Below are 12,875 nucleotides of genomic sequence, written 5' to 3' on the forward strand. Positions count from 1 at the left end.
CGCTGCTGCGTCGTTGGTGAGATCGCACTGTGTGACATCTCACCAGCGACCACATAGCGACGCTTGAGCGATCCCTGACAGGTCGTATCGTTGTCGGAATCGCTCAAGCGTCGCTATGTGTGACGGGGCCTTAAATGTGTCTGTGTGATGGTGCAACACGTTAGCATCTGGGACCCCACTTTTACTCAGTGCCCCACTTTGCAAAAAAAAAAAAGCGCTCTGCAGAGGTTTTTTCTCCAATAATAATAATATAATAATAAATCTTTATATAGCACCAACATGTTCCGCAGCGCTTTACAATTCAAGAGTTCATATATGTCATAAGTAACAACGTTAAAGATAATACAATCATTAAAGCAGAGATAATGATGACCCTGCCCGTAAGAGCTTACAATCTACAAACTACCTTCTTCTAAACCACCTGTATTTATCTGCAGAGTAACACACTTTGTGCAATCTGCTAAAAGTACAGAAAGGGGGCTGTAATGGCACATCTGACAAACAATGATTGTTAGAATAATGTCATAAAAAGGTATTATTTTTTTAAATTGTTTTCAATAAAAACAGAAAAATCTTGCAATTTTCACACTGATATCTCATTGGATAAGTCATTAGACTCATAATTCCTTCTTTGTACAGGTGACTTTTCAGCAGTCTCATGGTCATCACAGAAAAAATTACAATCATAGATAACACCTCTCTGTACCCAGCTGATAACATAGGATCCACAATAGGTAATATTACAGCTCCTCTTCTCCCTCTGTCTTCACAAAGACCTTGCGTAATAGGAGTCTAATATCAAGTTTAGTGTTCACTGTAGATATTGCAATATTGATATTTTATTTATTTATATATATATATATATTAATGTGAAAATAAAAATATATATCTTTTTTTAAATACATTGAAAGAAAATACCTGATTTAAACAATAGGTAATTTTCTGATGACATGTTCCCTGTCATGACTTTGTTGTCAGATTATCCAGGGTCAAGGACTCTTTCCCTTTTTCTAATGCTAGGGGCACCCTATGTATCACTGCTTCCCAGATTACTTCTGATGGTGAAGATGTCAGGGTCATGTACCTTGCTGAACTGGGGAGTAATCGTGTATGAATATAAACAAACCAAACAAGGAATTAAGTACAGGGATAAAGGAAAAAAAAATCATGCAAATATGCACTCACAGACAAAAAAAGGGAACACAGGGGAGAAAAGGAATGCAAACCAAATAGGAGAGGAAGAGGATTTGCAAACAGTCAAAAAGTCCAAGCAACAGTCATAGAACAATACCCCAAAAGCCTCTACCAACAAGCAACTCCTCCACTCCACACCAAGCAATACAAGACTTAACATTTTCAATCCAGATTGCCAGAGGTGAGTAAATATAGGAGAGAGAAGTGGCCAAGACTGCACAGCTGAAGTAATGTGTATAATAAATTGGTTTAAAGGGGTCATCCGATCTTAATCTAAAAGTCTGCAGTCACTCTGTGTGACTGCAGACTTGTGAATCCTCACATTGCACACATTATGCACTGTGAGGATTCTACATTGTCGTGGGCAGTGGTTATGTGACCGCAAGTACAGTATACGATTCAGATTAGACATGCACGGCCTTGCTCAATGCAAGTGTACGTAGCAATTACAAAAACAGTCTAGTCAGAATGAAGGCCACTGGAAAAAAAACAATCCATTGATTAATTACTCAGCTCTACCAAGGCAGAAACAATTGCTCTTTCCCACCAATATATCACATGATTGCATTTTCGGTATACATACCTTGATAAGTTTGGAAGACAATTTTAGGACATTATTCACAATACTGAGCTGTTCCTTCTTGTTTGGCTTCTTCTCCATTTTGAGATATAGATTGATCTTCAGATGAAAAAAAAATCAAGTAAAAAGCCTTAAAAACAGTTAATAATAATAATAATAATAATAATAATGCATGGCAACAATTAACCACTTGAATAATACCATAATTGTTTTAATGGACAAAATGTCGGAGTTTTACTTTTACAGTGTGGGAGTTTTATTTTTGTGGCAAACAAGTTGCCCATGTCATTTTTATGTTGGAAGATCACATTGGAAAGTGAATGTCAACAATTAATTTTAATCTCAAATAACAGGACATTTTCTACACCCCTAAAACTGTCCAAAAAAACCCCAAACCAATGAACATGGGGGCACTGAATATGTCAGCTATGGATATACACTGTAAAATAACATTATGAATCTGATACATTATGCCCTAATAGAGATTTTTATTATGCTTTTTAGGACTTTAGCTCTGAGCTCATCAGCGTAGAATATTATAATGCTGCTTTGCTACAGATACAATCTCATAGAAACACTAAAAAGTTATGTAGAGCTCTTTTTCTATTAATCCATTGAGGTTTTGAGGATTGCAAAAGACACAAAACTGTTTTCTATTTTCCAAAGCGTATTTTGCAATCTAATTATAATCATGGTTCGCCTTAAACAGAATTCTCAATATCACTCCTCAACATTGAAATTGCAATACCATAAGAAGTCCTGTAATTATGAAAATCATGAGATCGACAGATATGTTATTGATATGAAAATGATGAAAAATTATAAACAAAATTTTCAAAACATCTCAATTTAGTCAGTATCAAGTATGAGCGCCAAATGTAGAAATCCCCTCATTTGGCTGATAAGAATGAGGTTTTTAATGGTTGTCTGAGGAATGATCTACCACGCTGAATGCACATGGGCAAATCATCAAGATCTGCTGCTGGCATTTGCATTTGCTGCCCAATGACATCCCAGATGTGTGCAATGGGAAACAAGTGCGGAGACACTGTAGGTCACGGTAATATGTTCAGGCCGTGCAGAGGAAGGCGAAAGCCCAAACGTGCGTCAGGGTGGATGCCACTTGGATGAAGGAACGCCATTGCTATGTAAGTTCACTATATTAATAGATTAATTTGATTTTATTACACCCTACACCATGAAGTGTCTGACTACACATGGGTTTACTATGATATGAATACTTTGATATATACTATGTTATATATGGGGACTTGCCCTGTAATGGTTTAAAAGCATTGGGAATCGCACTGGCACCTTATTTACTTTCACAATTGGACTCACTGTTATATTATTTATACTTGAGTCTTCCCATATAATTACCAACATATTGTATTGTACTTTTTTCTTCCTTTTCACACCAATATACATCCTGGGTGTGCGTCCTAGTTCTCTGTTTTTTTTTTATCTATGATTTTAAATCTCTTTTGTATCAATGTACTGACACTCCTGCTGTTGCTATTACTATTTTTAATAAATTACTATTTATATATTATGCTAGATGGTGGCCCGATTCTAACGCATCGGGTATTCTAGAATATGTATGTCCACGTAGTATATTGACCAGTCACATAGTATATTGCCCAGCCACATACTATATTGCCCAGCCACGTACACTTTGCCCAGCCACGTAGTATATTGCCCAGTCACGTAGTATATTGCCCAGTCACGTAGTATATTGCACAGCCACATAATATACAGCACAGAGCCACGTAGTATATTGCGAAGCCACGTAGTATATTGCCCAGTCACATAGTATATTGCTCAGTCACATAGTATATTGCCCAGCCACATAGTATATTGCCCAGTCACGTAATATACAGCACAGAGCCACGTAGTATATTTCCCAGCCACGCAGTATATTGCACAGCGACGTAGTATACAGCACAGAGCCACTTAGTATATTGCTCAGCCACGTAGTATACTGCCCAGTCACGTAGTATACAGCACAGACACGTAGTATATTGCCCAGTCACGTAGTATATTGCACAGCCACGTAGTATATTGCCCAGCCACGTAATATACAGCACAGAGCCACGTAGTATATTGCCCAGCCACGTATTATATTGCACAGCGACATAGTATATTGCACAGCGACATTGTATACAGCACAGAGCCACGTAGTATATTGCCCAGTCAGGTAGTATATTGCCCAGTCACGTATGTAACAGGTTAAAAAATAAAAAATAAACATACTCTCCATCCGAAGAGCCCGTTGTAGTTCCGGCGCTTGTGAGCGGTGTCCGGTCCCAGGATTGGTATGAGCGCAGGACCTTCCATGATGTCACGGTCACATGACCGTGACATCGCGGTCACATGACCGTGACGTCATGGAAGGTCCTTCTCCCATAGCATCTTTGGAAGCGGAACCTGCCGCTTGCAGTGCCGAGGAGAGGACGCGACGGCAGAAAGTGAGAATAAGGTTTTTTTTATTATTATTATTTTTAACATTAGATCGTTTTACTATTGATGCTGCATACGCAGCATCAATAGTAAAAAGTTGGGGACACACAGGGTTAATAGCGGCAGTAACGGAGTGCGTTACCCACGGCATAACACGGTTCGTTACCGCCGGCATTAACCCTGTCTTAGCGGTGACCGGAGGGGAGTATGCGGACGACAGGCACTGACTGCAGGGAGTAAGGAGCGGCCATTTTCTTCCGGACTGTGCCTGTCGCTGATTGGTCGCGGCAGCCATGACAGGCAGCTGCCGAGACCAATCAGTGAATGAATAACCGTGACAGAAGGACAGAGACAGACGGAAGTGACCCTTAGACAATTACATAGTAGATTGGGGCGTTCTGGTTGGTCGTTTTCTTTCCCCTCTTTTATTACTTAAAGCTGTCATGGTGCAGAGCAAGATGGTGCTCATACTTAATTCTGAATAAATGGAGATGTTTTAAAAATGTAGTTTCCATTTCTTCATCATTTGCATGTCATTAACATGTTCACCTATCTTGTGATTTCCATAATTCCTGGATTATTCATTTTTAGTGTGGCAAGTTCAGCATTGAGAAGGAAATTTTCTGTTGTCTGTCAGTTATGTATACTGCTACTAGTGTAGTTTTATACCTGGTGCCAGGGTAATCGTCCTCATGATTAGTGTATTAGGCTTTATAGTCAAGTTGGGTTAACATCTGTGTTGTTAAACGACTGTCGATCGGCTACATATTTTCAGATCGGCAGTCTTTTAATTGCATTGTTTAGATCGGGAGCCCACACTTCACATTGTTCTTGTCAGCACGTTCTGTTTACACAATACTGTACAATGAGCTGCCGAGAAGATTGATTTTTTTACCCAAACTAAAAGATCATTTCCACATCCACAAGAAAAAATGCAAAAATGACCGGCACTGAACAAGCTGTCACTGGTCAAACCAACTGCACGTATAATCCTCAACAGGCTAGACGGACTTCGTTTCCACAGAAGCTAGGGCAGTGCTTTGCATATACAGTCTCCAAACACATGAAGAGAAGTAAAAAATTCAGCACTCACCCGGAATCTTCAAGTAACAAGATGTCCTTTATTTAGCATAACAAGCCATTTCCGACGTGGCGCAGCATAGACAGGAATGCAGAGGGGAGCGGGAGTGTGAGGAGACAAAACAGACAACGGCCGTTTCGCGCGGAGGCGCTTCTACGGGTCCATGGTTTTTCCTCTCTTCATGTGTTTAGAAGATCATTTCGCCTGATGAAGTAGCGTTTTGCTTGTTCAGTGGGTAATTATCAGCCTATTTTTCACTTGCCGATTATTCTTCGTCATAATACTGCAGTGTGAATGCACCTTACAAATATAAAATCGACCTAAGATATACACAAATACTCAAAAATTGAATTTTAAGCTTATCAAAAAAATAAAAAAGTTCCTTTGCCTGTCTGAATGCTCACATGAAGATGGTGTGAGCAGGTTGCGGGATGCAGTGACAGACAGAAGGCAGAGCAAGGGTTAACAAATATAACAGCTTTAATTTAACAGGGGGTTAACTCCTCGCAGGGAGGTGCAGGGTTAAATGGGGAGAATAATAGTCCAATTGTAAAGGATATGCAGAGTTAAGGAGCAATGAATCAGATAACGGCAATTCTTGTGAATGCTACGGGGGAGTCAATAGCGCCAACAACGGCTGGCACGGTGCTGGTACAAGAAGGTTCAACTGGTAATGGTGGTCCGTCTTCTGGCGGCAGCGGTCGGTCTCCGGTACCTTCCACCGAGCCCCTAATCCATGAACATATGCGGCCGGAGCAAAGAAGGCCGCAGCACGATCATTGTCTCCCGTGGGCGGGAAGGTATATGCTGGTAAGGTGGGCTGAAAACGTATGTCCACTACCCGGTTCTCTCTTTGCGGCACATGGGCTGTACTCAAGGTCACGAAGCACACGGCACCTCGCTCTCTGCCAGCCACCGGGCGCACTGCACTTCTCTCTCTATGCTGCGTGCTGCCTGTTCCCAAGACTAAAGCTCCGACAACCACTGGCGCGATGTTTCTCCAACGAGGTCCTGCAGACCACGGTCTGACAACGAGGGCAGCAGCGAGCAGTCCTGGACTTTGCCCTGGCTCTTAGGCTCACATACGGCACTTAGCTGAACAGGGCTCCTGGCTCTTTCGCTGTTACTGCGGTGGGCTCCGGCAGTGTCCCGGCATCGGATCGGCCACGTGTCTTTGTGGCCTGGCTGCGCACCCGCCGGAGCCCACTGTGCACGCACCTTACCTCTGTCACCGCCGGCGGGAACCTGCCCGATGCTGTGTGCGCTTTCACTTATAACCGTGCCCTCAGCTTCTGGGTCAGGGAACCTGTCCGGGCCTTTTTGCCTTCCCCCGAACAACATGGGATGCAGCCTCAGCACTTCCGGACTCTGCCTGATACAGGTACCCGCAGTTCGGTCTTCCTCCTTACAATGGCACCATAGCTCATAAATATATTTTATTATTATCATTATCTTTTCCAGCTCTGTGCTGTGCTGTTCTTTAGATGCTATTAGGGATAGTTCTTAGCCAGATAACAAATGTAAAGAATACAAAGTGAAATAATGAGTATTCACCTATGAGTATAGGCAGGAGCATACATAGAAATCATGAAACCTCGTATTCTAAAAGTCCTTATTGGGCCCTCACCCCACAAAGTAAAATATTTAGAAGAATAGATGGGTCAAAGAGCATAGGCGTAGAAACAGAAAGGCATACCTTCCAACTTTTAAAGACAAGAAAAAGGACATGTATTGCAGCAAAAATGAAGTACTTGAAGTGCTGAAAACCCCTTCGTGTTATCACCCACTTTGATACTCCTTTCATGGCCCCCAAAGAGTATGATGCCAACAAAAAAATCCACACACAGTAGTACAATTCCCGCACATTGAAATCTCCCACACAATTTTCCCACACAGTAGCCCCCCCAGAAGCACAGTATGATGACCCCCTCCAAGTGCCTTCAGGAAAGTGTGATACCCCCAACACAGCATATTGCTGGCAGTGTGTCACCCACAGAGTGCGGTATCCCCACAGTGTCTTCAATACAATATGATGTCTCCACCATGACCAATCAGCACAGTATATTACCCTGGACAGTCCCAACAAAGTATGATGATGACTCTAAAGTTCCACCACACATCATGATGTCCCATAATCCCCACACACAGTATAATGGCCCTGACAACCCTCCATCCAGTATGATGGCCATCACAGCCCACACACGATATGATACCACTACAGTACATCCCCACAAAGTATGATGCCACCACGGCCCCACACATCAAGATGTCCCTCACACAGTATTATAGTTACCCCACAGTATAGTATGAGACCCCCACACACACAATATGATTGTTCACACAGACAGTCCTCTCGTACACACAGTATAATGTCCTCATAGTTCCCTATACATTATAAGATTCCAACACAGTATGCTGTCAACACAGCTTTCCTCAGAGCATCATGGCCCTCAAATCATCGCCCCATCGACTCACAGCATGATATCCACAGATTGAGTCTCTCACATAATGGTCCCACGGACCCGACCATGGCCACCACACACAGTATGATGACTTCATATCACACAGTATCATGGCCCCCACTGTTCAAACACAGTAAGATGCACACACAGCTCCCCACACAATATCATGCCACTCATAGCTCCCAAACAGTATCGTGGCCCTCACACACAATATGATATCCCCATACTTCAACCAAACAATATGAGATTCCCACATGGTATGACGGCCCCACAGCCCCACACACAGCATCATTGCCCTCACAGCACCCACACACAATATGATGAGCCCACATGCCCGCACACATAGAATTTCCACTCACAAGTACTGACAGCATTAAAATAAAAAATAAAAATACTTGCCAAGCCCGATTCCACTAATACGCTGCTGTGCTCTGTGGAGCGTGTGGTCCGATGCTCCTTGCAGCAGGTGCAATCTAGTAATGTTAACTTATCACACCTGCTGTGCTGAGGCTCAGATGCACAGGCTGAATGGTGGAACCTGTATTGTATTCAGGCTCCATTATATTTAACTGCATCTGCGTCCTAAGGTTGCAGATACTATTGAATTCCAAACATTAGGTGGGAGAGGGATTGTCACTCAACCAGCCCATCTCCCAACTCAAGAGCCCCAAAGTGGCAGAGTGTTCTGCTGCTATTAGTGGTACACCACTGAGTACATGTTAAATCTCTTAGGATCTTTCAAGCACTCCAGAGATGATTCTTGAACTGAATCGTTCATTATTCACGTAGTGGCATCACGTTTGTCTGTAGGATTTTTAACACCAGTATAAAAAGGATTCCACAATTCAGACATATGCAAATAATTGATAATTAATAATTCCGCTTTCTAAGTATTGCTAATCTATAATGTCTATTTATTCACTGTTTACCTCTTCAGTGAGAAGTATTGACACATTACTGTATTTCTTGTTAGTGTCAGATCCTAAGGAAGTGAGATGCAGAAGGTAGATCAGCAACGCGGCCTCCCAGATGAGTAACTCCCAGTTATAAACATAGCTTAGAAATGTTTCATGCCCATGAAGAACCTGTACAGAAGAACATGGAAATGATGAAATATAAAATATTACTGTACTGTATAATATTTAATCATATTTTTCTAAATGCTTGCCTTTATTTAACTGTTTTTATAGTCTAGATATTAATATTAAATTGATATACTTTGAAGTGTTACATGTTAGATGTACCATTAGCAGGTTGTACCCCAACTGATTAGATGTCCGTGACTTCTGTAGAGCCTAATTGGTGGGGGATATTGTCCTGTGATGACTCCTGGGATCTCAATTCACTGCATAGACTTCTAGCCTATTCCAAACAATGGCCTATATAGCACCATGTATTGTTACATCATTGCAGGTCTGGTGCAAAGATGTCATCATGGCGGCAAGTGTCAGACTGCAAGATGCATGGGCAAAGAATAAGTCAAATCCACAATGGACTTCTTGTAGAAACAAAGTCAAGTGAGTACTATAACTTGGTGATAGCACATGGCAAACAATTATACCAAAGGGCAGGAGTAGATACAGACAGAAGATGGACTTTGAGCAAGAACAATACATGGTTCTTTTGCAGTCCAGCAGCTCATTATCAGATAATGCACAATTCCCTTTGCTTTGGAGGTGGAAGTGTTGCACCAATGGTATGTCCGCTCCCATTAGAGGGGGCACATGATATGGGGCACTTTCTGTATTATGGCACAATTTACTATGGAACATTAGCTGAATGCTTTTATTTTCTGTATCTGTCCTTATGTGGCTACTGATTGTGGAGCTCTTTAAAATGTATCACTTTGTATCTGAATCAATTAGTTGTATGGATCAATAGCTTTAAGCTGCTCTTTACTATAAAGCCCTATTATTATTCACGATATTGAATGCAAGACACAGTTTCATGATTATGGTACAGTATTTGGGTGCACTGAGCAGCAGCACATCAGCCATATAATTAGGGGTATAAGCAGAATGATACTATTAGAGGCAGTAAGATTGAGGGTTTTATGATGGGGGTGATGCAATAGGAAAGTAGAACTTACTCTTAGCTACAAAAAAATGAGGTTTTTGATATGGAATATGTTTTTACTTTACTCTGAATCAAAACATGATAAACCAGAAGAAAAATGGTGCAACAAAATATCTCACAGATATATCAACTTTGTTAACCTTTTCGTGCCAGAGCCTGTTTAAGCCTTCGTGACCAGGCCAATTTTTACAATTATGACCAGTGTCACTCTATGAGGTCATAACTATGGAACTCTTCAACAGATTCATAGATTTTTTTTTTTCGTGACATATTGTACTTCATGATATTGGTAAAATTTGTTCAATATAACTTGTGTTTGCTTCTAAAAATATCGGAAATTTGGTGAAAATTTCATAATTTTCAAACTTTTAATCTTTAGGCCCTTAAAAGGAATCTGTCACCTCATTTTGGCTTTGTAAACTGGGGCCACCGCCACCAGGGCTTATCTACAGCATTCTGTAATGCTGTAGATAAGCCCCCGATGTAACCTGAAAGTTAAGAAAAACAAGTTAGATTATACTCACCTGGGGGGGGGGGGGGGCGGTCTGGGTCCAATGGGTGTCGCAGGTCCGGGTCCGGCACCTCCCATCTTCATACGATGTTGTCATGCTCCTTGCTTCTGTCACTGCTCTTGCGCAGGCGTAATTCTCTGCCCTGATGAGGGCAGAGCAAAGTACTGCAATGCGCAGGCCCCGGGAAAGGTCAGAGAGGCCCAGCGCCTGCGCACTGCAGTACTTTAATCTAACTTGCTTTTCTTATCTTTCAGGTTACATTGGGGCCTTATCTACAGCATTACAGAATTCTGTAGATAAGTGTTGTGAATTCCGTTCTTGGGCTCCCTCCGGTGGTTGTAAATGGCACTTTTGTGAATTCTGCCCTTGGGCTCCCTCTGGTGGTTTTGAGTGGAACTGCCGCTCCTTGGGTTTATTTTTAGCAGCTGCTTTCACTAATCGTCTCTCTTGGCTCTGCTATTTAACCTGGCTCTAGTATTCAGCCTATTCCACTTGTCAATGTTCTCTGGCTGGATTCACATCTCTGCTTGGATTCTCCTGGTTTCCTGACCAGTTCTGCAAAGATAAGTTCTGGCTTTGCTCATTTCTGTCCACATGTTGTGGACTTATTGTTCTGTGCATTCTATTTTTGTCCAGCTTGTCATTATGGATTTTTTCTGTTAGCGGGAAGCTCTGGGAAGCAGATTTACCCTCCACACCTTTAGTCAGGTGTGGAGATTTTGTAAACTCTGTGTGGATTGTTTTGGAGTTTTTATACTGACCGCACAGTATCCTTTCCTGTCCTATCTATCAAGCTAGACTGGCCTCATATGCTAAAATCTGATTTCATCTCTGCATATGTTATTTTCCCCTCCTCTCACCGTCAATATTTGTGGGGGGCTATCTTTCCTTTGGGGTTTTTCTCTGAGGCAAGATAGGTTTCCTGTTTCCATCTTTAGGGGAAGTTAGATCTTAGGCTGTGCCGAGGGGTCTAGGGAGCGTCAGGTACCCCCCACGGCTATTTCTAGTTGCGCTGCTAGGTTCAGGGTCTGCGGTCAGTACAGATACCACCTCCTTCAGAGCTTGTCTCATGTTGTTCCTAAACCACCAGATCATAACAGTACAAGTGGCCAAAAATGAATTAAATGTATCTCTAAAGAAGGAAAAGAAAGTTCTGAACCATTTTTTTTTCTGTGCTCTGGTTTGCCTCTTTTTTCCTCTTGATATCTGGGTGGTGCAGGATATATGCTCTGGCATGGATGTTCAGGGTTTGTTTTCTCGTGTGGATCAACTGGCTGCAAGAGTACAGAGTATCCAGGACTATGTTGTCCAGACTCCGGCTTTAGAGCCCAGAATTCCTACTCTGGATTTGTTCTTTGGGGACAGATCCAAGTTTTTGAACTTTAAAAATAACTGCAAATTGTTTTTTGCTTTGAAACCCCGTTCTTCAGGTGATCCCATTCAGCAGGTGAAAATCATCATATCCTTGCTGCGTGGTGATCCGCAAGACTGGGCTTTTTCTCTTGAAACAGGGAATCCGGCATTATTGAATGTAGACGCATTTTTTCAAGCGCTCGGATTATTGTATGACGAACCTAACTCTGTAGAGCATGCTGAGAAAACACTGTTGGCCCTGTGTCAAGGTCAGGAAGCAGCAGAGTTATACTGCCAGAAATTTAGAAAATGGTCTGTGCTCACTAAATGGAATGAAGAGGCTCTGGCTGCTATTTTCAGAAAAGGTCTTTCTGAAACCCTTAAAGATGTTATGGTGGGCTTTCCTACGCCTGCCGGTTTGAACGAATCTATGTCTCTAGCCATTCAGATTGATCGGCGTCTGCGCGAGCGCAAAGCTGTGCACCATATGGCAGTATCCTCTGAGCATAGTCCTGAACTTATGCAATGTGATAGGATTTTGACTAGAATAGAACGGCAGGAATTCAGACGTCAGAATAGGCTGTGTTTTTACTGTGGTGATTCTGCTCATGTTATCTCTGATTGCCCTAAGCGTACTAAGAGAGTCGCTAGGTCTTTTACCATTAGTACTATACAGCCTAAATTTCTCTTATCTGTGACCCTGATTTGCTCATTGTCGTCCTTTTCTGTCATGGCATTTGGGGATTCAGGCGCTGCCCTGAACTTAATGGACTTAGAATTTGCCAGGTGCTGTGGTTTTTCCTTGCAGCCTTTGCAGAGCCCTATTCCTTTAAGGGGCATTGATGCTACACCCTTGGCTAAGGATAAACCTCAGTACTGGACACAGATGACTATGTACATGGCTCCTGCACATCAGGAAGATTGCCGTTTTCTGGTGTTGCATAACCTGCATGATGTTGTTGTGCTGGGATTTCCATGGTTACAGGAACATAATCTGGTGCTGGATTGGAAAACTATGTCTGTGACTAGTTGGGGTTGTCAAGGGGTACATAGTGACGTTCCTTTGATGTCAATTTCCTCTTCCCCCTCTTCTGAGGTCCCTGAGTTTTTGTCGGATTTCCAGGATGTATTTGATGAGCCCAAGTCCAGTTCCCTTC

General features: G+C 42.2%; 1 protein-coding gene across 7 annotated transcripts in view; it reads right to left on the reverse strand.

The window, feature by feature from the left end:
• PHTF1 (putative homeodomain transcription factor 1) overlaps positions 1–12,875 on the reverse strand; it is a 322,067-nt gene that overhangs the window by 21,436 nt on the left and 287,756 nt on the right. For all 7 annotated transcript variants that reach the window (XM_069761762.1, XM_069761764.1, XM_069761758.1 and 4 more), the window contains 2 exons: positions 8,707–8,862; positions 1,778–1,873 (listed from right to left, as the gene is read on the reverse strand). In XM_069761762.1, the coding sequence (XP_069617863.1) occupies positions 1,778–1,873; positions 8,707–8,862 (252 nt within the window). The remainder of the gene's footprint in view (positions 1–1,777; positions 1,874–8,706; positions 8,863–12,875) is intronic.

This window comes from Ranitomeya imitator, chromosome 3 (assembly GCF_032444005.1).
Source record: "Ranitomeya imitator isolate aRanImi1 chromosome 3, aRanImi1.pri, whole genome shotgun sequence".
Lineage (NCBI taxonomy): Eukaryota > Metazoa > Chordata > Amphibia > Anura > Dendrobatidae > Ranitomeya > Ranitomeya imitator.